This window comes from Pteropus alecto, unplaced genomic scaffold (genome assembly GCF_000325575.1).
Source record: "Pteropus alecto unplaced genomic scaffold, ASM32557v1 scaffold98, whole genome shotgun sequence".
Lineage (NCBI taxonomy): Eukaryota > Metazoa > Chordata > Mammalia > Chiroptera > Pteropodidae > Pteropus > Pteropus alecto.
The window spans coordinates 3,062,990-3,087,741 of NW_006443570.1; the positions used below are offsets into that span (position 1 = coordinate 3,062,990).

General features: G+C 53.7%; 2 protein-coding genes and 1 long non-coding RNA gene across 11 annotated transcripts in view; 1 reads left to right on the forward strand and 2 right to left on the reverse strand.

Annotated features, from left to right (window-relative positions):
- The window catches only part of CISD3 (CDGSH iron sulfur domain 3), a 3,078-nt gene extending 428 nt beyond the window's left edge, over window positions 1-2,650 (reverse strand). The window contains exons 1-4 of the mRNA XM_015599341.2: window positions 2,400-2,650; window positions 2,034-2,069; window positions 1,462-1,581; window positions 1,217-1,219 (exon numbers count right to left, since the gene is read on the reverse strand). Coding sequence (XP_015454827.1) covers window positions 1,217-1,219; window positions 1,462-1,581; window positions 2,034-2,069; window positions 2,400-2,438 — 198 coding nt within the window. The 5' untranslated portion in view covers window positions 2,439-2,650. The remainder of the gene's footprint in view (window positions 1-1,216; window positions 1,220-1,461; window positions 1,582-2,033; window positions 2,070-2,399) is intronic.
- A 466-nt stretch (window positions 2,651-3,116) lies between these two features.
- MLLT6 (MLLT6, PHD finger containing) lies at window positions 3,117-24,738 on the reverse strand. 9 transcript variants are annotated; one of them, XM_025041534.1, is made up of 19 exons: window positions 23,540-24,738; window positions 23,019-23,073; window positions 22,687-22,796; window positions 21,696-21,799; window positions 21,347-21,440; window positions 18,964-19,128; window positions 18,165-18,263; window positions 15,580-15,796; window positions 14,559-15,173; window positions 13,910-14,091; window positions 13,569-13,677; window positions 12,135-12,201; window positions 11,781-11,926; window positions 11,096-11,293; window positions 10,886-10,974; window positions 9,444-9,793; window positions 8,926-9,016; window positions 7,535-7,891; window positions 3,117-6,969 (listed from the first exon to the last, which is right to left on the reverse strand). In XM_025041534.1, exons 3-19 carry the CDS (start codon window positions 22,732-22,734, stop codon window positions 6,928-6,930), a joined length of 2,973 nt encoding a protein of 990 aa, XP_024897302.1. In that variant the 5' UTR covers window positions 22,735-22,796; window positions 23,019-23,073; window positions 23,540-24,738; the 3' UTR covers window positions 3,117-6,927. The 9 variants fall into 9 exon arrangements, with proteins under 9 accessions (XP_024897302.1, XP_006924793.1, XP_006924791.1 ...); XM_006924731.3 differs by having other exon boundaries at window positions 15,658-15,796; window positions 18,964-19,131; XM_006924729.3 differs by having other exon boundaries at window positions 18,964-19,131.
- The window catches only part of LOC107196599, a 2,800-nt gene continuing 2,467 nt past the window's right edge, over window positions 24,420-24,752 (forward strand). Inside the window, exon 1 of the long non-coding RNA XR_001518049.1 lies at window positions 24,420-24,503. This is a non-coding gene — a long non-coding RNA (uncharacterized LOC107196599). The remainder of the gene's footprint in view (window positions 24,504-24,752) is intronic.

Consider the following 24,752-nt stretch of genomic DNA (forward strand, 5'->3'; position numbering starts at 1 on the left):
GACCCGGTCTGGGAGAAGCAGTGTGCAGTGCTTAGGGCTTAGGCTCCTGTGTGACACTGCCAGGGTTCACTAGTTTGTTTACCTCTTTCATGTGTAATATGAGGGTAATAAGAGTCGAGATGTCCCAAGGAAATGAATAATGGTTATTATGCACTTTGCATGTAGTATGACTAAGTGTTCAGTAAGTTTGAGTCATTACAGCATTAGTCTCCAGGACACAAGGACAGAAATTTCAAGGTGAAGTGGGACCTTAGATATCAGCGATGTTTACACCGATAGGTTGTTCCTCCACCCCCACACCCTCACAATGGCTCTGAGTCTCCATTGGTTCATGAAATTTATTTCCTTCCCCATATATATTCTCCAGTAAAAACTCTGAGTGGAAGAATGCCTGTGTGCATCACAGGGCTTGAAGATTGGAGTATCAATTTTTTGGTTCCAGGAAACAACAGGCCATATTATAGGGAGTGGATGTTACAGGAAGGACAGCGATGTCCCATAGCAAGTTGGCTGCCTGGTGCCATACACTCCCCCTTCATCCGGGGAGGTGTTCAAGCAGGGACTGGGTAACGGAAACCAAGATCCGAAGAGGTGCTGTGACTTGCTATTAGTGGGCCTCTCAACTTTGAGGTCACGGTGGGGCAGAAGGAGAGATGAGGGAAACATGCAAATAGAAGTCAGCCGCTGTTCCCAGAGGGCATGAGGCAGAAAGGCATGGCCACACTCCCGCTGGCATTCCCTTAGCACTGCTCCACCCTCATGAGGACCTGCTCAAAATCAAGGCAGTGGTAAAGCACGGCTGCTGGTAGCATGCCACACCACTTGGAGAAAAATCGTTCAGAGCTTAGCTCAGGAAGAAAAGAGGCCCTGGAGGCTAAGGATATGGGGCAGGTTCCTGCTGGATGAAAGGCTCCTAAGGGAGAGGGGAGCAGGCAGCCAGGCTGAGAAGACAGCAGGCTGGGGCAGACAATCAGGAAAATCACATAAACTGAAAGGGAAGGGCTTTCAGAAGACACTGGGAAAGAATACTTGCTGGCAGCAGAGCTGGGCAGAATCTTCCCAGTGTTGGGGTGTTAGGCCTTGGGAACCTTTGGCCCAGATGCTTCCTTAAAGGAGCAAGGAGAGAGGGAGAGACTGGCAAGCCTCTCAGTGCTTAGAGCAGAAGCCTGGAATGTGCCCCTGAGGAGGGTGCACCAGAAGGTAAGTCCAGAATCCTGGGCTCCACTCGTCTGACAGAGTTTCTGTCTCTCTGGCCTCATCTCAGAGGGTGGATGCAGAGAACAGAGTTCAAGGTTGTGTGGGTGGTGCTGACCTGAGAGTATTCTTTCATCCCCAATCTTCCTTGTCTCTCAGGTATGTGGGAAAAAGAGGACCTGTCTTGAGCAGGAGCTCCCAGGAGACTGCCTGCTGTCCCAACTAGGGGTGTCATATGTCAGTGGGAGGTGGGTACGGGTCTTTTACCTGCTTCTTGCTACGGCCACACACACACCACCTGTAGGTTTTCCCCTCCACCAGCTCCACTTTGATGGGCGTTTTCAGGGCCACCACGGACTTGGCTGGGGCTCTGGGGAACCATTTGGCCTGTGGCAGGGAAGATGAGGTTTGGGGTCAGCTTAAGCCTTGAGAGCACTTTCCTGCCTATGGCCTTGTCCAGTTTCCCACTGGTTCTGGCTTGTGGCAGGCTTTCTCTGCAGGAGGCTGATCTGATGCCACCCAGCAAGGATATTTTCCCCAGGACACCATAAGGACCCTGAGCTCTAGATGGGGAAGGGATTTCAGACCATGCAGGCATTCGGGTTTTGGGCTCCAGCTGCCTTCTCTTCAACTCCTGGCTCTACTTGAGTGCTAGGGAGGGGAGGGCCAAGATCCTGCCAGCGGAAGCAGGCCAACTGCTCCGGGGCTTGGTTTATCATTCACAAGCTGGAGTCCTGGAAGCAAGGCTTACCCTTTCTGGTTACATTCCCTGGTCTCTACCTTTGGGGGTCTCTGGGCCTGGTGAACTTGGTCGGAGAGAAGGGAAACAGGGTACTCACCAGCCAAGAGGAGATGTCTCGCCTCCGGTGTAGCTTCTGCAAGGCACGCATGCAGTCACCACCAGACAGTGGTTGGAAAAAGAGAAAAAGTCAAAGAAAACCTGAGAACTTCCAGAGGGAAGTCATTTGGGAGGGAAGGGACGACGGCTTAGGGGCGTAGGATAAATAAGAGGTTAAGAAAATGGTATCACAGAGAGGAAGGAGAGCCTCTGGGTACGTTCTGACACGGAGGGAGGACTGCCAAGCACAAGGCGACGCGGGGACTTGGAGGGACGCTCGGCGGAGGGGCAGGTGGGGCGGGGCTTGAGAAGGGGCGTTGGGCACCGAGAGGAGGGCCTAGGCCGCGCCCAGGCGGAGGGTGCTCACCCAGGCCACTGGTCGCAGGAGCGCGCCCACGCTGTTCATGCTGGGCCCCGCCGTCACGCCGCGCCGGCTCCGCCCCGCGCCAGGGTCACCTTCCCGCTCCTCCCGCCTCCGGGCCGGCCCAGCCCCGCCTCGGCCCGGAAGACGCCGCTGGGTTCCGCGCGGGTGCGGTCCGGGGACCTGCGCGGTCCAGTCCAGTCCAGCCCCAGCCTCCGGAAGCCAAGCCGAGTGCCAACCCAGCAGCCTCCTCGGGCCCCTGCGGGGTATGGACGGGGCTCTCCCGGCGCCCCCCTTGGTACCGGCGTGTAGGCGGAATGACCCGCAAGAGCATCACCTCTCGTTTTCTTGCCAGCCCCTCCCAAGCCACGTACACCCTTCCACTCCCTCCAGGGCCGGGACCCTCCTAGGAGAGAGCCTTTTTCTCCCGCAGTCAAAGCCAGTGTTTCTGGAAGTGCAAGGCAGGTACATTTCATAACCTAGGGAGCTTGGTTTTTTTTGTTGTTGTTTTTAACAGATTCCTGCCTGCCTGGGCCTACATATCACATTCTTGTGGGTGGGGCACAGGTATCCAAGTGCTCAATATGCAGCCTGGGTACTTTGGTGACCTATTATTCTGAGTGCTTGAAGATATGTAATAGACTTTACCCCCATTCCCTCCCAACGCTCCCACAGTTGGCACTCCACCTCCCTTTCCCTTCAGTAAAGCCAGACAAAGCAGGGTCTCTTTGGATTTTTTTTTTGTAAAACTTTCTTTTATTAAAAGAACAAGTGCTGTATACGAACTGCCCTTCGTACAAATAACATCCGTTATACAAAGATACAAGATCCGGGTTATGCACAATTCCAGGCTTGGAGGTGGCAGCGGGGGGCATTGCCTTTTGGGCTGAGGATATAAAGGTTTTAGAAAGAATGAAAAAGGAGCCCTGGGTTTGCAAACTGTGGCTTCCCCTCCCTGCTCCCCTAGGAAGGTCTGCTACATTGAGACAGGCTGGGATGGAAAAGGGTGGGGGTAGGATTCAGGGTTTGGGTCTCCAGTCCTGCCACCTAAGTCCCAAGTTGGGCTAGAGGAAGCAAAGGAAAACGAAGGCACCCCACAGTCCCCAACTTTTCAGTAGATCAAGTCGAAGTGGTAGGGAGCTAGACACTTTTAATCTCATTGATGTGATCAGGGTCTTGGGCCCCACCTTCTTCCAGATTTCTAATTGAAGTGACTTTAATCCCTCCAGGCACCTCTTCCCAGGAAAATAAGTTGGGATAAAGGAGAATTGGAAACAAGCTGCCTACCCCTAACTCTAGCCCACCACACACCAAGGAAGATGCTGGAAGCTGGCACAGGGGAGCCTATGCTTTTAAAAGCTTGTCTGCATTTCCAGTTTGGGAAAGGGAAGTGTGGAGGTTACCCTTTCTCAGAGCTGGCCCCTGGCTCTGGCTCCCCTAACTTGTCCAGTACTTCCCTACAACTCAGTACAGGAATGGCAGAGGTACACTCATCAGCCTCAAGGTAAGGGTACATAGAGGCAGCAGTAGACCCTGGGGCCTGGGGAAAAACTCACACACAGGAAAAACTTAAAACAACAACAACAACAACAACAACAACAAAAACCTTTAAAGTGTCATTGTCAATAGAGAGGATCCATCAGCTCTGAGCTAAGACAGTCAGCGCTACATAGATATTCTCCCACTCTGGGCACAGCCCCGCACTTATACCACACGTCACACACAGTGACAAACAGAGAGCCACGTGAAGGCGGTGCAGTGGGGAGGGAGAGTGGAGGACCAGGAGGCCAGGGTCCTGAGGGCTGGTCCTGGCTCTGCCTGAGCCCCTGCCCCTCCTAGGGTTGGAGGTATCACCTGTGAAGTGAGGAGCTGGCTAAATGACCCCAAAGTCACGTTCGTTCAAGCTGTGACACTCATGCACCCATTGTGACCTCAAGGCCAGACAGTGGTTCTGCAAACACACCCCACTCATACCTCTGAGGGTGATGACGTAGAAGCTCCACTCTCATGCATTTTCAAACTCTACTTCCACCCTGCAAACCACATCCTTTCCCTCCCCTAGACAGAGACCTACAAATCTGCATCCCTTCCCACTCCCCATCCAAATTTGTCCTGGAAAAAGAGACTGAGGCTGGAGAGGAGGGTGGGGTCGGTACAGCCATCCCTCCACAGTGGGACCCCGCTCCTTCTTGAAGATCTCCAGACCTTTCCTATTATAAAGCTCCCTAAAAGATAGAACTGTACTACCTCTCTCGGCCCCTACCTCCACCCCAAATCGAAGGATACCACCAATCCATACCCAGCCTAGGTCTCATCTTCAAATTTAACCTGGCTACCTGCTGCTGCACCCCAGCCCGGGGAAAGTTGGAAAACACAGACTCTTGGAGATGAGAACCCCAGATTCTCGGGTGCTAGGAGCGGGGAGGTCTTGGTTCCAGTGCACTAAATCATTTGGACCTCTCACTCTCCACCACAGCAGGCTTGGGCTGAGTGGATTTGCTTCACATGCCATCCAGAACAGAAGCTGACTTTAGCTCTAAGTGGGTGGGCCTTGGGCAAGGGTGTGGGTGTGAATGCACAACTCTTCTAAGAATCTCTGAAGGTTATTTTTCTTTTCAGTGGTTTGGGGGCAGGGAGTTAGAGAGCTTAATAGATGAAGATGAATAAAATGCTGAATTCTATAATTTCTAACTGATATTTAGCATTAATAAAAAGTGAGTATTTCTGAGGTCATCACAACTGCCTCCCCCCTCCCCCCAAGCCCTTGCAAGTGCCTAAGAAATTGCCTCTGAAGGATTCCCACCCACCCCCCTCCATCATTAGCTCCCTAACATCTTACAAAGTCTTAACAGGAATATTAATATTATTTTCAGTATCAGAAAAAAACCAGTTGAGCAGCACAGGCAAAAATATATCTGCACTACGTTTCTGTCATTGCCAAAAATATACACATCTTCTTTTCTTTATTAAAAAAAAAAACAACAACAACAAAAACCCAAACAGAAACACACACACAAAAAATCCACACATGCAAAGAGACTGACATGACATGAGCATCAGGGAAAGCTGGATATGCCTTCTCCTGGCTCCAACCCCAGTGCAACTGAAACACAGACACAGGCTTCAACCTTGCCCCTCTCCTGGCTGTCCCACCCGGCCTCTCTGCCTTTGCCACCAAAGGCTCTGGGCAGGTGAGGACTCTTTAAGGTGAGAATTTAAGTACTGCCCACTACAACCCGGGGGAAATAGCTGGTAGGCAAAAGGACAGTTGTTAGGTCAGCTTAAGCTTAAGTCTCCCCTGGTTGGTGGGGGTGGGGGGTAGGGTTCTGCAGCGGGCGAGCTAATTCTGGGAGGGGGGAGGTCTTCAATAAAGAAAGTGGCACTTTACCCGCCCCCATGCCTTGTCCCCCAATCCCTGGGGCTCCCCTTGTGCCAGGGAAGCAGGATCGACTATCAGTGGGGGAAGGGGAGCTGTGAGGGGTCACTGAGACCATGTAGGGTCTGGGGGAAGGAAGGCAGGATATTACCCTGATTCAAAGCCCTCAGCCCCCAGTTACTCTCCAATATTGGAGTACCGTTCTGGTTTTTGTTAACCATTCATGCCCCAGAAAGGGACCAAAGTTGGTGAGGTGGGGAGGGTGCAAACAAGAGCTGGGAGCTCCCCGCGCCCCCCATGAGCGCTACTCTTATCCCTGCCCTCAGCTGCCCCAGGTCCAGGGAGAGACAGGTAGACAGACACACACGCGCACACATGCACACATGCTCTCTGAGTCAGGCCGCTCCATCTCCCCACCCTCGGCACTCCTAAATCCAATAGTGCAAACAAGGGACAGGGGACCCAGGGAGCTGGGCCTCCTCCCCCTGGCCTCCCCCAACCCATCATTGCTCTGCCCCCCAGAGGCGGGGAGGCTTGGGCCAAGTTTGAGGCCATCGTGCCCCTTCCTCAGCCCCCTTGTCTGTGGGCTTTTACAAGCTCAGCTTGTGACCCTTTTTGGGGGGCAGGGGAAGCGGACTGCTAGAAATAATCCAAGGGATCCCTCCTGCCACCTGCTCAGGCTGGGAAGAAACTGCAGGTACAGTAGGGCCACCTCTTCTTCCATAACAGATTTCTGCAAAGGGGCAGGCCCAGGGCCTATCCCCCCCTTCTTCCCACTCAAGTGCTGATCCATTTTATGTGGCGGGTACAACCAACCCCCCCACTTATGCCATGGCCCACTTTACTCTCTGGGAGACCTCAAAACATTTGCTGAGAATAGGGGCTTCTAGGCGGATTTAGAGCCTGTCTTCCCTCTGAGCCCCTCACAAAGGATTAGTGCAGAGGGGGAAGAGGGCCAGATGGAAGGAGCTCCCTTCTCTGTCTCAGTCCTCAGCACCAGATGCGCTCCACACTCCCCAGGTCTCAGCATGTGCTCTGGGCTGGGGCTCTCCAGTGTCTGGGTGCAGATGCCTGCTCCAGGCTAGGACCCTTCAGGCCAGGACTGCCCCCTCCACTTACGGCGGGCGGGGGCGGGGGTCAGGAGGGCTGTGGGTAGATTTAGCCTTTTTCCTGGTTGGCTGAGGCTCCTTTGTCAGCAGTCTGGAAAGAAAGAAGGGAAGCTGGGGGTTTGGAAGGTGACTGGTTCCAACACCTAGTTGAGAACATCTAAGTCAAGAAAGCTATTGTAGGGTACAGCAAGGGAGCCCAGCTGAAGCTCCTGGCCTTGCCTCTAGTGGGTGTACACCAGGGTCAACCTGTTGAGCGGGGAGTTGCCCTGCGCCAGAGTACCTGGCTAAGTAGGCATGTGCCAGCCAAGGTCATCATCCTGGGCTCGGGATGTATGTCCTTGGAGGGAGGTGGGAGGGACTTTTTGGAAATGGCCCACCCAGAGCATTATCCTTTTCTAATTGGTCCACTCAGAGAATAAATAGCCTTTTCTAACTGTTTTTCTTACTATTAGTCCATGCTCAGAGTGTATTCTTGGATCTGCAGGAGGGTACCTATGTGCCAGCAGAGGCCCTGGAAACTGAAGCAGGGTGCTTTGCTGACCTACGGGTCATCTTCTTTCTCCTAATGATGATGCATCTAATGATGTACCTTCTGATGCTGCACCTCTGCCCATCCCAGAGAAGGAAGACAGGACAGCGCTGGACACCTTACTTACCGCTCCTTTGGGGCCACTGCCACTGCCGTCCGCCCCTGACAGGCTGAGGAAGGGGTTGGTCTGGGCAGTCAGGACTGGAGGGCCTCCTGCTGCTGCTACTGCTGCAGCCGCAGCTGCTGCGGCCATGAGACTTGTGTTGTTGCTGAGAGAGGGAGCCACCAGGGCTCCGGTGGGCAGCAGGGGTGGGGCAGATGCTGTGGGCAGCAGGCCAGGAGTGCCCGCGGACAGCAGTGGGGTGGAGCTTCCTGCCAGCAGGCTGGCCATGGGCAGCTGGGAGCCCCCAGCCATCTGTAGCCGCTGCAGCTCCCGCTTCTGCTGGATCTGCTGGATCATCTGGTAGACAACGGTCTGGTGTTCCTGCAAGTAGGCCAGTCTGTTCATCAGCCAGTGGTCCCCGAGACCAGCTTGCCCTGCTTGGCCTGGACTCCGTCCCATCACAGTGGACCCATGAGGCAAGAGACCTGGGATATAGTCAAGGTTCTCTTGTCTCTAAGTCCCCATTCTGGGTCTCAGTCTCCCCTCTGGACAACAAAGTGATTACATACCATCAGCGTTTGTCAGCTGGGGCACTACTGGCCAAGTACAGGGTGTTTAACACCCCTGGCCCCACCCCCCTCACTAAATCAGTTCCTCAGTCTCTATGACAACCACAAATGCCTCAAGGGGTGGTATGACCCCAAGCTGAGAGATACTAATCTAGGTCAATAGTTTTCCACTCCCTCTCTTGGTTTTTTTTTTTCCCCCTTTAAGATTAATTTATTTTTGCTTTGAGTAGGCAAAGCATTTTCAGTGTTCCAAAAACCAAAACAGAGTATCAAGTTTACCTTAGGAAATCTTACTCCAACCCCTGTTCCTATCTGGCCCTGATAGATAACCAGTTGAACTGGTTTCTTGTATCTCTTTCTGATGCTTCTTTATATGAAAATAATTTTGTTTTTTTCTATTTTTCCAACTCCCTCCTTTTCGAAGGGCACACAGATCCTTTTCTCCAAAGGAAATGTTAGCCAACCCAACATACAAGACAGACCAAAAAGGTTGAGGGGGTGTCACCTGCTCAGCCACCTCTCCACACAGACCCTGAAGATCCTTGAGGCTGGGATTGGAAATGCTCAGAAACTGAGGACTGAGGACTCACCACCCTCTAGACTTGCTTTCAGGATGTGGTGGGGCCACTACAGCATCCTTTCCTCAATGCCTAGGGGGCCCTGAGAGCAACCCTTTTCCCTTTGTCCCATAGGGGATGCTCTATAAGAGCCCAACCCCACTATCGCAGGTGTAACCTCAGCCCAGCCTGGGGCAGCCCTCCCTCCCCAGGCTGGCCCAGACCCCCTGAGATGTGCCCTCCTAGCAGAACTAGGGATGGGAGGTGGCCTAGGAAGGGAGGGCATTACCGGGGTCAGTTGTGGGGAGGCAAGAAGCTGCTGGAGCTGGTGGAGCTGCTGCTCTTGCTGCTGCAGGAGGTGTCTCTGCTGCTCCGTTAGGCTGAGGCAGGGGTACAAAACACAGACCATGGGAAGAGACAGGGAAACAATCCTCCCCAGCCTCCCACAAGTTCCCAGACTCCCTCAGACCCAGGTGGAGAGAGGCAAGGATGTGCGATTTGAGAGAACTAAAGAGAAACAGACTGAGTTCAGAGAGTATAATGGGAGGGAGACAAGTTAGATGGAAGAACTTTCCCAGAAGGAAAACCTAGATTGGGGTACAAGAAATAAAAAGACAATTTGTCCCTGGAAAGTTGCCATCCAGAGGGCACTTACATCTAGGGAGTACCTGGGGCCAAGAGGTGACTAGATTCTATACCCTGTAAGACCGGAGGATGTTTTTCCTTTTGGGGTCTGTGGGTGTTTGGGGGGAGTCCCTCCCAGAGCCGGCCTCCCCATTCCCTTCCCCAGGCTGAGCTCTCCCTCACCTGTTTAGACAACCTGGCAGCTGCAGCGTGGGGGCCCCGCCAGCCTGGCTCAAGCCCGCAGGGTTGGGGGCAGCAGCCCCATTCAACCCCCCCAGGAGCCCATTGAGGGGCAGGGCCCCGCTGCCCGCCAGTCCCCCCAACAGCCCCTCAGCCATGGGCATAGCTCCCAGCCCCGCTGCCCCGGGTGCCCGGCCCAGCCCGTTCTGTGGCTGAGGCGGGAGTGGGGCAGGGGCCCCAGGCAGGGACAGGGGCAGAGTAGCAGGGCTCTGCTGGAGCAGGGGCAGCGGTGGGGGCGTGCTGTGGAAGGACAGCGACGAGCTGCTGCGGCTGGGGCAGCCTGAGTGTGGGTCCTGGGGAGGGAGGGGGAAGGGAGGGGTCAGAAGGGCAGGGGGCCAGCATGACCTTTCTGGCCCCCAGCCCAATACCCATCAGCATTCTTACAGAACACAGCCACCCCCAACTTACCCCCAGGCAGAGCCGCCCAGGAGGAAGAAGGAAGGCTTAGGGATTAAGGCTAAGAATCCAAATCATCTTCACAAATCATGTTTATAGACCACTTCCTGGGAGCCCAGCACTCCTTACATCCTTGCTTAATACTGAACATCAATGATAGTAGTGAGCACCTAGTAAACCAGACTCCAGGGGTCAATGCTTGACCTGCATTATCTCCTTATTCTCACTTTATAGATGAAGTCATTGATCCTTAGACAGGTTAAGTAACTCTGCAGACAGCCAGAGTGAAAGGTTCAGGTTCAAATCCTATGTCTACAATTCAATGGCTTGAGTGGTTTTCTGCCTTAGTTAAATTACTCAACATGGAAGTAACAGTAGTACCTATTTCATAAGTATCTATTCCATAGTGAAGACTAAACAAACCAATGCTTTAAAAATCTTAGCACAGAACATGACGAAGGGCAAGTGTGCAATTAATGTTAGTTATGGCAGACAGTTAGTAAATGGCAGAGAGAATAAGAAACTAGTTTGTTTGATTTCAGTAATAACCACAACATAACAATAGCAACTGCTACCCCAACCACCACCAATTATACAGGAATTCTTTTGTATGAGGCACTGTAATAAACCCTTCACAAATACTTCCCTAACCGTCTTATATCTACAAGAGAATCTCACCCCCATTCTTCCTCACAGCCTCAAATTATTTCAATCTTAGCACTTTTTCTGGTTTGTAATTATTGTTTCCTTGGAGCCTATCTTCAAGAGGACTGTGTCCATTTTGCTCACTGATTACTTAGCCAGTGCCTGGCACTAAGTAGACAACTTATAATTACTTATCTAATGAAGAAATGAATGGATCAGTCAACCTATTGCTCAATCACTTCATTGTCCAGCCGCCAAGAGCTGCAGGGTGGAGGTGGGACCAGGAGAACCTTGCCGCCTCCCATCTCCTGCTCATCCCCAGTGCCCCTCCCCGTGGTGCCCACCTCGGAAGACGTGGATAACGAGTTGTCCAGGCCAAGACTATTCTTCCCCGGGGGGCTCTTGCTGGTGCTCAAGGAATCGCTGCTGCCGGCTGAGGGAGGAGGATCAGAGGAGGAGGAGGATCAGAGAAGATCAGGCGCTGAGGTCGAGGCTAGTTCCTACCTCTAGTTCTGCAGCGGCCTCCACTCCTGGGCTGGGTGGGATCCCCTTACCTTGGGGAGGCAGGCCATAAGGCCCAGCGACAGGGCCATTGGCGGCAGGCAAGACAGCAGGCAAGGCGGGGAAGGGTACAGAGAGCTGCACGTTGAGAATCTGCAACCGCTCCTTCTTGGCCGTCAGGCTCAGGATTTGCTCCTGAAGCCGCTGGTTTTCCTTCTGCAACGCGTGCAGCGCCTTCAGCATCTCCACGACTGCAGAGAAAGGGGAGAGAGCGCCGGAGCACTAAGGGCTGAGGGCGGGGCCAGAGGACCGGAGGCGGGGCTTGGAGGGGCGGGGCATGGCGGAGGACACCAAATGAGACCTAGAAGGCTCCGGCTTGAGGAGGATTCAGGTGAGTTGGGGGAGGCAGGACCCGGGAAGCCTGAGGTGTGAGGACCAGGGGCGGGGCCTGAGGCTCGGTTCGAGGCCTTGTGATTGCGAGGGAAGGGGCAGTTAGAAGTTTGGGCTTAGTAAGGTATGAGACAGGAGGCTGTGAGGGCCAAAGCGGGGTACAGAGGGGGAGGGGCCAGAAGCAGGGCCTTATCAAGGGTTAAAGGTGAGGCTGAGGTTGGCAAGAGTTAAGGCTGGGGCTGGGCCGAGAAGCAGAACCTTAAAGACTTTTGGGGATCTCGGGGAGAAGGGTGATTGAGTCTGGGGGTCCTAGGGCACATCTTCCAGCCCTGCACCACCCCGCCTCACTGTTGACGCCGGCCTCGCCGTCGCCCTGCTTCTCTAGCAGCTGCTCCATGTTAGTCGTTCCTGGGGCCGCTGGGTCTAACTGGCTGCCCCCGCAGGGTGCGGGCGTTGTTTGGTCGAAGAGTGCGGGGAGGCTACTGATGGGGGACCTGGGGTCAGAAGGGAACACAGGGCTCAGGCTTATTTCATACCCCAACTAGAGTCTCTCCTTCTTCCTCCTCCCCCCTCAGGGACTCCAGTCATCCCTTTTTGGACCCCACCCTCTCCCAGGGGCTCCCGATTCTCCATCCTTCCTCCCCCAGTGTCCCTCCAGCCCCGCTCCCAGCTCCTCCCCCAAGTGGCTGCCCCCTCCCTCACATGGAAGACAGACTCTCCTGGGGGGAGGTCCCCCGACACCGGAAGCTGCAGTCCTCCAGGTCTGGCTCTTGGAAGGAGAAGGAGGGCAGGGGTCAGCGGGGGAGGGGTGCGGTCGGCCTCACGGTGCCCGCCTGGGAAGTGGGTGCGGGATCTGGGACCTTACCATAGACCCCTTAGCCCCAGGATCTCCCAACCCCAGTCTGGCAATTATAGCTCCTAAGGCGCTAGGAGCCCTGGCTGGGAAACCCGCCCCGCCCCGCCCCCGGGAGGTAAAGCCATGTTTATTTAGCCACCCATATTGGATATATACAGATATAATTTCTCTGTGTCCCAAATATAGAAAACCAGTCAGTGTATCTCCTGAAAGAAAGGTGCACATTGTCAGACTGTGTCCCAAATGCTGCAAGCTTATGAAAATTTGCTCATAGACTGTTGATTTGGCAACACTTGTCATTATTATTACTCTGTGTGTGTGGTTTTTTTTTCTCTAGGCAGAAAGCCTCTGGCTGCCTGGCTACTTTCAGATGCACCTCCCAATTTCTTTCCAGGAAGCTTCAGTTACAGAAATTTGGGATCTATACAGTACTTGGTTGAATTTGGACCTGATACTTGCTCTGTGAACTTGGGCTTGAAACTAACCTCTGAAGTGATTGTTACAAGAATTAAAATAAACTAATAATGAAGTGTTAAGCTGCATGCAGCAATCCCTCAATAATTGTAGCTATTATAATATTTTGTATGACTTTTTATAAACTCACAGGTTAGCTGGCCAAACCTTTGGTTGGGCCACAGAACTCCGATCTGGGTTTGAGGGGGAAAAAAAGTTACTCTACTCTTTAACTCTGGAATCAAATTCGGCCCCTTTAAGGCCTACTAAAACAAGCGGCCAGGAGGTAGGCCACGCCCCCTAGCCGGCCAGGTGGTGTCTCTGCACCAATCAGCTCTCTGGGACTGGGCTGACTCTCCAGGGAGAGGGTGGAGTGCTTGTGACCCGCCCCTTTAACATTCAAATACCCGGAGAGCTGGTGGCCCAGCAGGTGGGATCTCTCTGCTGATCCCAAGGGCTCTAACAGGCCAGCGGGGAGCTATGCTGCGGGTGGTTAAGAGAATTGGGCTTGAAGTCAGAGGACCAGAATTTGAGCTCTGGCTCTGCCTTTCCCTATTTTAACTGCTTTGAACATTAATCTCTGCTTTTCTTCTGTGAAATGGAGCAGTAGCAATTCTTTCCTGTCCTGCCCCAACAGCTCACTAGGTTTTAATGTGAAAGTGTACCCTGGTTTGTTGTATATGGATTTTTTTTTTTGCAGGGTGGCCAATGACCAGAGGGAGGGGGCAGCCAGAAAGCCTTCCCATCCATTTTGGGGTGACATGCAAGTGATGGGTGCCCCTTAGGCCTTTGGGAAGAAAGGGGAATGGGTTCAGAGACTCACATACCTGTGTGGCTGCTCTCAGCTTGGGTGAGGAGGGGGTTAACGACACCCATGGGGGTTCCAAAGATGTGGGTAGAAGGGAGGCTAAAGGTGGAGCCAGCCAGAGAAAACACCTGAGGGAAAGTAGGTAGAGTCTAGCCTGGTGGTTATTCTTGGATCTAGGGCACAACTGTGTGTACCAGGTGGAGGGGACCAGGTGTGCTTGGGAGGAGAAAGGACCAGAGAGAGGGAGAAGTTCTGGTGGTGATCAAGCCCAATCTCTCAAGTTCTCATGGAGGGTTGGGGTCCTTGGCAGCCTGTCCCCCACCTGCCCAGGGATGGAGGAGCCCAGGAGTAAGGCCTCACCTGAGTGGTGGAGATAGAAGCAGAGGAGGAGGGGAGGGTGCTGGTGAATGGGGAGCGGCTGAGGCGGGGCAAGGCAGAGGTCCCCGGGGGCCCCAGCAGGCTGGAGGAGAGGGGTGTGCTGCAAACAGCCCGCAGCATTCCGCCACCATGGGAGATGGGGTCCTTATTACTGGTATAGATGCCTATAGGCACAAGAAGGACACAGAGGGAAGCATATAGTCACCAGTCCCCCAAGTCCCTCCTCTGTCAGGTGGCTGGGGCAGCCCCTCCCCAAGGAGAATGCTCACCCTGGATGTGGCCACACACACCAGTCTAACCTTCTTGCACAGATGTCCCTTCTTGCCTGGGTGACATCTGCTTGACATGACTGCTTATAAGACTGCCCTGCCAGGCCTGGGGAATTCCAGTCTTTTCCAATATCCCAACCAAACTTTTCTAAGTCAAACCAACAATCTAACGCAATATCTCTCACTACAACTATGCAGAAGACAGGTAGCAGAGGAGGTGTCTTGAAGGTGACTGTCACCTCCATTCTTTGTCCTTAGGAGCAGTTTCTATCACATTTCCTTTTAAATGCATGTTTATGCCTCTGTCCCATCACTAAGCTGGCAGGACCCTGAGTTGCCCTCCATCCCCAAGGGTCACTAACCTGCCCCTAGCAGGGGGGACTCCAAGCTCAGGCTGGGCAGGCTCCCAGAAGGCCCAAAGGCGCGAGAGGCCAGACCACCCAGGCCGGAGCTGACCAGGGAACCTCCGGAGAAGGGTGAGGCAGCAGTGGCGGTAAAGCCAGCCAGCTGGGCACCAGGCAGGGAGGAAACAGCTGGGCCCCCAGTGCCCTCTTTGTTCCGGCTGCCCTTGGGACGGCCTGGCCCGTGTCGGCTCTTCTTGCTGGCTTTGTGCTTCTTCTCCTTCAGGCCTGTCTCAGAGGTCTCCTCGGCAGGCGCAGAGGCAGCGCTCAGTGTGGGCATCCGCTTGTGGGTGCCTGCTGAGGCTCCAGACCCCGAGACGTGGGGAGACTTATAGTCCCCAGGGGATGGGGCCCGGGCCCGTCCAGAGCTGGAGGTGGTGGTGGAAAAGCGCATGATGGGCCCAAAGCCAGAGAAGACCACCTTCTGCTCAAAGAGGTCAGCTTTGGGGGGCTCAGGGGCTGAGGGAGAGGGGGGTGCTGAAGGAGTGGGGGCTGTGGGCTTGGAGTACTTGTCCTCCTCTGGCTGCTCCAGCTTGGGGAAGGCAGAGAAGTCAGGGGAGCTCTGCAGGGATGAAACTGCACAGAGGGAAAACAGAATTACACCTGGACCCCAGATCCCTCACTCCCTCCCACTCCCAACATGCACTAGTGGGAGAGCTCTGGTCAGGGGATAGGGATGCTTGGTTTCCTGTCTTAGCTCTGTCACCGTCTCTGTGTCCTGGGATGAGTGACTCCCCACCCTCCCAAGCTTTCTTGCCTATGATAAAGTAGGAGGAGAGGAAAGTTCCATCTCAAGAGGGAAAGGTTGAGGGGAGGGTTTGGAGAGCAGTAACTTGGTGGTGATCTCTCATATTTAACCCGAATCAATTTAGGAAGCAAATGAGATGCAAATTAATATGCAAAGGCCCTTGCTAGAAAAGCTCAGGGACAAAGGCTGTCCCACTCCCAGCCTCTTCCAGGAGGCTCACCTGCCCACACTCACCTGCAGGCTGGAAGGGCCCCCCAGAGGAGGAGGAAGAGGAGGAGGAAGAAGAGGAGGCGGAGGTGAAACTGTTCACACCTTTCCCACTGCTCAGCTTCTTCCCCTTGTGACTCAGGCTATGGCTGGAAGACTTTTTCCCCTTCGAGTCCCTGCTGCTCTCAGAGGTCTCCTGAGTGCTGGCCTCATGGTGGGAGGTGGAGGAAGCCGAGGAGGAGACCTGAGGAGGGAGGGAAGAGAGAGGAAGGTTGAAGCCAGCAGCCTGGGTTTGGGCTCACCCCATCTTGGAAGTCCTGGGAGCACACGGAACCTGGGGCTCTACAGGGAGAGTTCAGAATTAGCTTCAGGAAGGACTTCTGGGCAAGGAGATGGTGGGGTGGGTAGCTGTGGAACTCCTGGGTATGAGGAAAGGGGAGCGCTCTGAACCTAAGAAGCTGTCCATCCTTCACCTCAGGCAGGGGAGAGATGAAAATGTCCTAGAGTCTGTACTGATGTACTCATCTGTTCATACTTTCATTTAAGAAATACTTAGAGGGGGCTCTCTAGTCATCCCCACTCCCTCCCTGCTCACCCCGAGCTGTAGCCACTTGGCTGACACCCATTCCCTGGCTACTCTGTGCCCTTCCTAGATGACGTGAGCTTGCTTCCTTGAAAACTTCTCATAAACTTCTTCAAAATCCAGCTTGGAAGTCCCCTCTTTCATGAAGTCACCCTAAGACACCAAGAGTGGAACAAGTCACTCTGTACTCTTATTTCCAGGGCATCATGAACCCGAATCAGCCAAGTCAACAGTTGCCACACTACTGAAATATACTATCCCCATGTCTGAGGGCGGCAGGGTGGGGGTTGGAGGAGCATGGGCTCTGGGGTTGGGCAGGTTGGGCCATGAGCCTGGCAGGCTCTGCCATTTACTGCTGTGTTATAGTGCATGGTCTCTCAACCTTGCTGAGCTTCAGTGTCCTCACAGGGCTAATTATGCCCATTTGGAGAGTTACAAGGAGCAAAATGTCAGATACATAGTGTGTGGTCAATAATGATGATGATTCTGATGGCTGTGACTGCTATTAATATACTGCAGAACCAATGTCTGTGGTGGTTAGGAGTATAAGCCTTCAAGCCAGACTGCCTGGGTGCAAACCTTCACTCTAGCACTTACCAGCTGTACGCTTTTGGGCAAATAATCTCTCTGCCTCAGTTTCTTCATTTATTAAATAATGTTAATGAAACACCTACTTCACTGGACTATTTTGAGGATTAAATGAACTAATCCCTATGCACCACTTCTATCCTCCTGTTCAAGAAGAGAGCCTGGCATGTGGTGAGTCAGGGCTTCTTATCACTGCCAGGGATGGCGCTTTTTCTTCTGGTGGAAACTAGGTATTTAGTAAACATTTGCTAAACCAACAAATGCCAGAGGGAGGGTGGATGGGGGAATGAGAGCCACCACGCACTGCCCTCCCTGGGCAGAGCCCTTGTCCCTCTTCCTCTTTGTTCTTTTAAACAGCTGGAGTTCTGAAGGGAGCCAGATGTGGTTCTAAGAGCAAGGGAGGAGAGAGGCTAGGGGGAGGGGTAGCTGAAATGCTGGGGTGGGTAGAGGGGGAAGGGCAGAATGTTCTAAAATGTCCAAGGGGACACCCAGTCACTGGGAGAACTCCCAGACCTCTGGCCCTCTTTCCACCTGTCTGCAGGCCCCAGAAAAAGGTCAGAGGACAGAGATGACTAGCTTTTCCAGGTGAGTCCTGGAAAGCAGGGCGGGGAAAGGATTACTGTAACAGTTGCCACAGCAACATCACCCTGGAAACCTGATACCTGAGCCTCCTGTTAAGATGCCCAGAGCTCTGCCAACCTTCTGAGGCACTGGAGGTGAATGGGGCAATAATGGCAACAGGAGGAAGCAGTTTCTCCAGGCCCTTGTTCTTCCCTGGGAAGGGCTGGATGGAAGGAGAGGCAGAGAGGGCTGCTCTGGCTTGGATTAGTGACTCCCTGGCCTTGGCAGGGCATGCCAGTTGCTCATCCATATGTTGTCAATTTCTGGAGACAAGCCTGACAGACACATCATGCCCCTACTGGGAAGGTGGGATGAGTCGGGGGTTCAGGGTGTTGTCAGGAGCCTACCCACCATGCTACCATGGGCTACACTTTCAGCCCCAACAACCTGCATGGACTAGGATTTTGGTTAAGCAACAGGCTCTGGTGTCTTTCTGATGCAGGGGAGGGGTGAGAAGGAAGGGTCTTCTCTACCTCTCTGGGAATGGGCCCCAGAAGCTTGGAGAACCAGCCTGAGTACTGTACCCGCAGACAAGAGCTCAGTGCTGAGGCCCTATGTCTGGATAGAGGCAGATGTGAACATTTGGGAGCCAGCAGGCAGGGCGGTACCCTACCCCATCCCTGCCCTCCTGGTTGGTCAGTGATTGGTGGGCCTGAGGAGCACAGGCCCTCCTAGGCTAGAAGAGAGGAGCAGAGGAGGCTGAAGTGGGGAGCAGAGGCATATTAACCCTGAAGCTGAGGGGGTACCCAGGTCCCTGGCTCACCCTGACCCCTCACACCTTGCCTTCCTCCCGCTGCTGGGTGTAGGTGGGCAGCAGTACCTTGTCAGCAGTGGGGACCATGGGTGGGGTAAGGATGCTGGGGGGTGACTCAGGCCGCTTCTTGTGCTTCTGTTTAAGGCGTTCCTTGTCCTTTCGACTCTGGGGAAGAAAAAGTGACCAGATATTGGTGTTGGGGGGTATTTGGGGTAAAGGTAAACATGACATGTTCACATGAGGAGAGGACCCCTCTCAGAGATAGACTTTGTGGCCATCATCTCCACTAAGGAGGGACTGGGGGACTTTGGCTGGATAGGAGTGGGTCAGGCAGGTTCCTCTGAGAGCCAACAGCCCCTCCCCCTCATCCTCCCTGCCTGCTAAAAATAGCCTGTCCCATTATCACACCAATGACACAGAGCACCACACACGTGAGTATGCACCTGCAAGGGTGTCCACCCGGGACACAGAGCTGTGCAGAGGGACGGGAGCCAGGCACACTGTGACATGTAGCATGAAGGGATGCAGGCATGTACACTTATGAATTGGGCTGACATAAGGCTAGACTGTGGAGATGTGTGCAAACATGCAGGGCCATGTGTTGGGGGCTTTGAGGACACTGTCTTTTCATGGGGAGGACACTGGAGGAACCAAAGTAACACAAAGAGCCCCAGGGAAGTCAGGCCCTCACCTCACTCTCTCTGACCCTCACATATTACTTCCTCAGCTCCCTCCCAGCCCTCAGTGGCCTATGAGAAAAGAAGGGGGCACACCCCAAGACCTCGGGTACACCTTGTGGTGGCTTCTTGAAAGAGGTGTGTGTGGGGCGGTGTGGGCAGGACAGCAGGAGGGAGAAGATTTTTACCTTCTTCTGGCCCCTCTCATGGTGGGAAGGGTGCTTCTCCTGTTGGGTGGATGGCGAGGCTGACCGACTTCTCCGGCCAGTGATGAAGCCACTGCCACCTCCCCCTGTGCCGCTGCCTCCTCCTCCTCCTGCTCCTCCACCTCCCCCACTGGTGTGCCGAGAAGTCTTCTGGGAAAGAGAATTGAGAAGAACTGCCTGCCAAACTCTCCTCTCATTAGCTTAGGGAAAGGTTCCTGAAGGTCAAGTGATCCTGGGGGCCTGCCCTGCCTGTCACTAAGAGGACATTGAGTCTTTAACAATGCTCTGGGTAGTCCCCAGAGCTTCCTTAGCTGGCCTGTCCACTGCACAGATTTGACAACTGAGGCCCAGAAGATCCAGGGGTGTTTCGGTTGCAGCAAGGCATGCTGGAGGTAGGTCCTTACTCTCCACCCACCTCTTTCCATGGTGCTCTCTTGGCCCATTTTAGGCAGCCTGAGCCATGGCTCACCTCTGCCTCCTTCCCTAAGGTAGAGAACGTGTGGAGGACCCTTGTGGGAGCCCCTGCTCCCCTGTACTCCACACCCCATCCTCCCCTCCAGACACTTTGCTCCAGCCATCAGCCCTTCTCCCTTGTTTCTGGCCAAAAGGACCTGCTACCCTTAAGAAGGAGGAAGTAAACATCCACAACAAAAACCCAAATGACCCATGTGCTCTTGAGCTGCCTCTCCGCCCAGCCAGGATCTGCTCCCTCCTTCTCTTTACTGCTAATGGACTCCCCACTGCCCGGTCTGATGGCTTCGCCTGTCCCAGACTTGCAGCTGCTCCCTCTAAGGTCACCCACTACCTTCCAATTGCCAGACCCAAGGACTAATTTCAGATCTTGTGTGACCCAATCGCCCCCTAGCAGTGGGCACCATTCCTATCCTGCTGACTCTCTCCTTCATGGTTCCCTTCACACCGTGGCCCACCTTACCCTGGTGGGTACCTGGGGATTCTAGCCCCAGCCTTATACACCTGGGGCCGGTACTACCGCCCTGCCTGTGGGGTCGGGAGGAGAGGTCTGACAGCCACCAGACCTAAACAATCCCACTTGGCACCTCCTATAAACCAAACCAAGTTCCCTACCTTGTCCTAAGTCATCATCCAATCCTGAAACCAAGGTGACCATATGATTTATGATCCAAACCAGGACACAGTTGAAAGTGAAAGGGGATAACTATTAATAATTACACCAGGCACAAACTGGGACTGTCTGGGGTAGAGCAGGACAGAAGCCTGCTGCACCCCTGTTCACAGCACCCCAAGGTGCTCAAGCCCCATCCACTCAGCATCGGGACCCTGCATCCTATATGCCACCCTCAATCCCTCCCTCTCAGCCACCCGCACACATGGGCAAGTCTATCTAGAAATGGCTCTAGAGTTCAGCTTCATCCCTCCGTCCCCCCCTTCTCGCAGCTGTCTACCAGCCACCAGCCTCAGCTCTTTGGATCCAGCTTCACAGCGCCTGCCCGAGTAATCTTCCTAAAAAACAAATCTGATCATGTTACCCTCCCACTTACAAGCAGCCTTACGAGCCTTTGGCACTGGAGTGAGGTCCAAGCTAAGTTCCCAGTCAGGCCACAGCCTACCTCTCCAGGATACCCCACAGCTTCTGGAACATGCAGCTCTTTCCACTAACATGACAATATCCTTCTCAATCCTCTCCTTGGTCCCTGAAGCCTGGACAGAAGCGAGCCCAATTCTAGCCCAGTTTGAGCTTTTCTGCCTCATCTCCTGTCTTGTCCCCACCAAGCACCCTGTTCTCTGCTTGCAAAATTCTCTTCCTCCTCTCAGGACTTGGCCCATGCCAGTACCTCTGCCTGAGATTCCTTTCTTTCTGTCTTTGCTTGGCAGGCTCCTGAGGAGCTTTCAAATCAGATTGTGTTTTGAATCCTATATATTCTGTGAGATAAGTTATATAACCTCGGTGGGCCTTACTATATTTATCTGTATGATGAAAAAATACAGTACACCTAGTTCTTAGGGTTCTTGGGAAGATCGCACAAAATAACAAAGGTAAAGGGCTTAGTACAGAGGGGGCACGGTCGTCCATGCTCCACACATGTTGGCTCTTCTTGTTACTCCTTCCATCAGCTTCTATGCTACCTTTCTTAAAGCCTCTCAGACTCTGACAGACAAGGTCTGAGCTCTGCTTTCTTGAGATGGACTGCTTGGTTCAGTTCTGATTCACATTTCTCAGGCTGTACTTCAATTTATTCTTCATCCAGTGAAGAGCTACTCAATGGCAGAGCCTGGGTTCCTTCCATCTCTGTCCTCTCAGCACCAGGCACCAGCCTGGCCCAGAGCCCATGCCCTCTAAGCCATGGCTGACTGACCTACTCATGCCCTAGCCGATGAGACTCACCATCTTGCTGAAGTGGTATTTGCAGTAGCCGCAGTACTTGACATTGTCGACCTCCAGCACTTCTTCCTCACACAGCAAGCCTGCCATTTGGGCACTAACCAAGAGAGGCTAAACTGAGAAGGGTGTGGCCACAAACCAGATCAGACTCCTCCCTTTTCTCCTCTCCGACCCTGGCTGGGGCAAAGCCAAGACCATCCAAGGAAAGCACTGCTATGATCGCCACAGATAGCAGCTAGGATGAACTCATTTGGCTGTCATCCATGGCAAACATCAGAGGGGGTTGGTACAGCTAGCCTGGAATCCCAGAGAACCCTAGAGGGGGAAGTGTGGAGGCAGGCAGGGGTCTTACCAGGTGACATGGAAAGCTTGTCGACATCCATGGCGGTTACAGGTCATGCAGGCTCCCGAGGCTGCCTTGCTCTCCCGGCCCTGCTCCTCGCAGATGTAACAGGTCTGCAGGACACAGAGCAATCGTCTCCTCCTCCCTTCTACCTAAGGGACCCTTCAATTCCATTCTCTCTCCATGATCCCAGGTCAGTGCTATCCAATAGAACTTTCTGTGATGATGGAAATGTTCTATACTGCACTGTCTGATATAGTAGCCATGAACCACAGGGGCTATTGAGCCCTTGAAATGTGGCTGAGGAAATGAATTTTAAATAATACTTAATTTACATAGCCATATGTGGTGAGTGGCCACCATAACGAATAGCACAGTCCTTGGATGGTGAGCCCTAAAAGGCCAGGGACCATGTTTACCTTGCTCACTGATGAGCCTAGTCTCATCTCTGGCCTTTTATGCATGTTCTTCCTTTTGCCTGGAACCTGAAACCCTATGCTCAAGACTGGCTCCTTCTCAATCCCCAGGTCTTAGCCTAAATGTCTCTCTCCTTGACCACTTTATTTAAAGGAAGCCCCCCATGAGGTATTCTTTATCTCAATATCTCGTTTTCTTCACAGTACTCACCGTAAACTGTACTTTATTTGCTTGTTTATTAATAGAGCCTTCTCACACAACAGTGTGAGTTCCATGGAGAAGGTAGCACATCTCTCTTGATCAATACTGAACACCAGGTTCCTGGTGGTACCTTGCCCCAGATTTGGCACATAGTAGGCACTCAGTAAAATGTGTTCAGTGCATGAACAAACAAACTTCTTGCTAAAGGTCTACCCTCTGGCAGTACTTGAATTCCAAAACATGAGCATGTGTCTGTCAGTCAGTACTCTCTTCCTGAGTTCCTTGAAAGTGTTGGCTGGACACAAATTACACTGGATGAAGAGAAAGGTGGAGGGACCCAGCTAGGGAGGGGGCTGGTATGGGCACAGCAGGGGCCGCTGACCTTGTTGAAGCGATCATGAGGCACATACTGCAGCACGATGGGCTCCATGGTGAGCACGTTGGCAAACTGCACCTCAGGGATGTAGAGGGCACACACCACATGGGCCCAACCTGGGGCAGTGTGGGGCCGGCCTCAGCTGCGATGGCAAGCCTGAGACCCTGACCCCTCACAGCCCCACTGCAGACAGTCCCCTCCTCCATGGCCTTCCCATCAATTCCAGTGCCAGCTAGGAAAGGGAAATAGCCCTCCACCCCACTCCTGAACTTCCCAGACCCTGCTCAGGGGCCTTGCTGACCTCAACAGATGAGCTCTGGAGCTCAGGGACCCCTCACCTCCATTGTCAGTCCTCTTCAATGCCCCGTCTTTGTGTGGGCACAGCTCACACCTCTGCCAATGCAAGGGGGCACAGGGATTGAGGGGGCCTTTCCAAAGGGGGGTGGGGGATCTGCTGAGCTGGCCACCCCCAGAACATTCAAAGGGCCCCAGGAGGAAATGATAAGTTGTCTATGGGGGAATGGGTGGGGGAATAGAGGAAACAAGATGGGCCATGAGTTGGTAATTGTTGAAGATGGGTGATGGGGACATCAGGTTCATTACAGTATTCTACTTTTGTACAGGTTGGAAACTTCGTAATAAAAAGTTCAAACAAGCAAACAAAAGTAAAAGGCCCTGTGCCTGAGGTGGGGCAGAGGGAGGGATGAGCTGAGGAAGAGATGGGGTTGGTGATAGGTATGCATGAAACAGGAAGTTCTGTGTGACAGACAGTCCCACCCTAGCCTCACAGTGCCTTAGCTTAACTAGGGGAAATGCTCAGGTGTACGGGTGGGAGGGGGGAGGGGAGCCTCAAACTCACCACCCTGGCTGCTCGCTCCTGAGATTCACATTTCCGGCAGAACCAGGGTCCTGTTGGCACCTGGACGATGCCATAGCAAGCTGGGGGTCAGGGAGGAGAGTCACAGGAGCAAATCTGTCAGCAGTGGCTTTTCCCAGAGTAACTGGGGGTGGGGGTGTGTGACTCTAAAGGACTAGAGCCAGTTCCAGCAGGAGGGGCTGCTTCCCTGCCTGGGGGTTACTCATTAGCCAGTAGGACCACAAAGAATGCCCAACAGCACACAGCCAACCTTCAAGAACTCCAAACAGAGGTGGGAAGTCTGAGTCCTTGACCTTAAACTCTAGAAGATTCTCCCCCATGCCCTTTCTGGACCTGTTTCCCAGCTCCTGCCATAGATCACCGGGAATGGAGAAAACCAGAGGGACAACATTTACAATAGTCAAACACGTTTTTGTTGTTATTGGGGGGGCATTTCTTAAAGGGACAGTAGCGAAGAGGCAGAGAAGCTGGGGGTCCAGGGACTTTATCTTCTGCTTCTAACTATACTAGGTACAGGTCTAAGGTCAAGGCTGAGGGCAGGTGCACTGCAGGTAACCTATAGCAGAGTGGCGGGAAGAGCCTACAGCGACAGCATTAAGGGCTATCCCAGGAAGGGGGTGGGCACAGCTGGCTGTGCCAAGCAGGTGGGAGATGCCAGCCTGCGCCCTCAGCAAGATTCCTCAAGGAGTTAACTCCCGAACCATGTGCTGCTGGGGGAAACTCCAAACCTCCCTCTTCTCGATTCTGGCCCCCGGTACAACCTCTCTTCTATCCGTTCTCTTTCCCGGAGGATTTTAGGAGTCCCCTCTCCCCTGGGACCCTTCTCCTCCCTTCCCAATTCCGCTCCTCCCAGTATCCGGAAGCGGGAGGGGGAATGACTCCCCCTTGACCTCTCCCTCCCGGAGCCCGGACCAAAATAACCGGTCAGGAGGGGGACGCCTCGAAGGTAAACATTCCCCGACACTGGCGGTGTGGTGCGCGGAGAGTACACTCATTGCCCCCTAGACTGTCCCCAAACTCCCTCAACTTGGGGTGGGGGGCGCGGGACTGGAACAATAGGCAAGAAAACAATGCCTGACCCGGTCCTCCAGGACTGGAAGCGGGGAGACCCCCAACGCCTCCCTTTCCTTCAGGTGGGGTGGGGGAGGGGCGCCCAAGCCCAGGGAGGTCTCCGGAGGGCGCGGGGCCCCGGCGC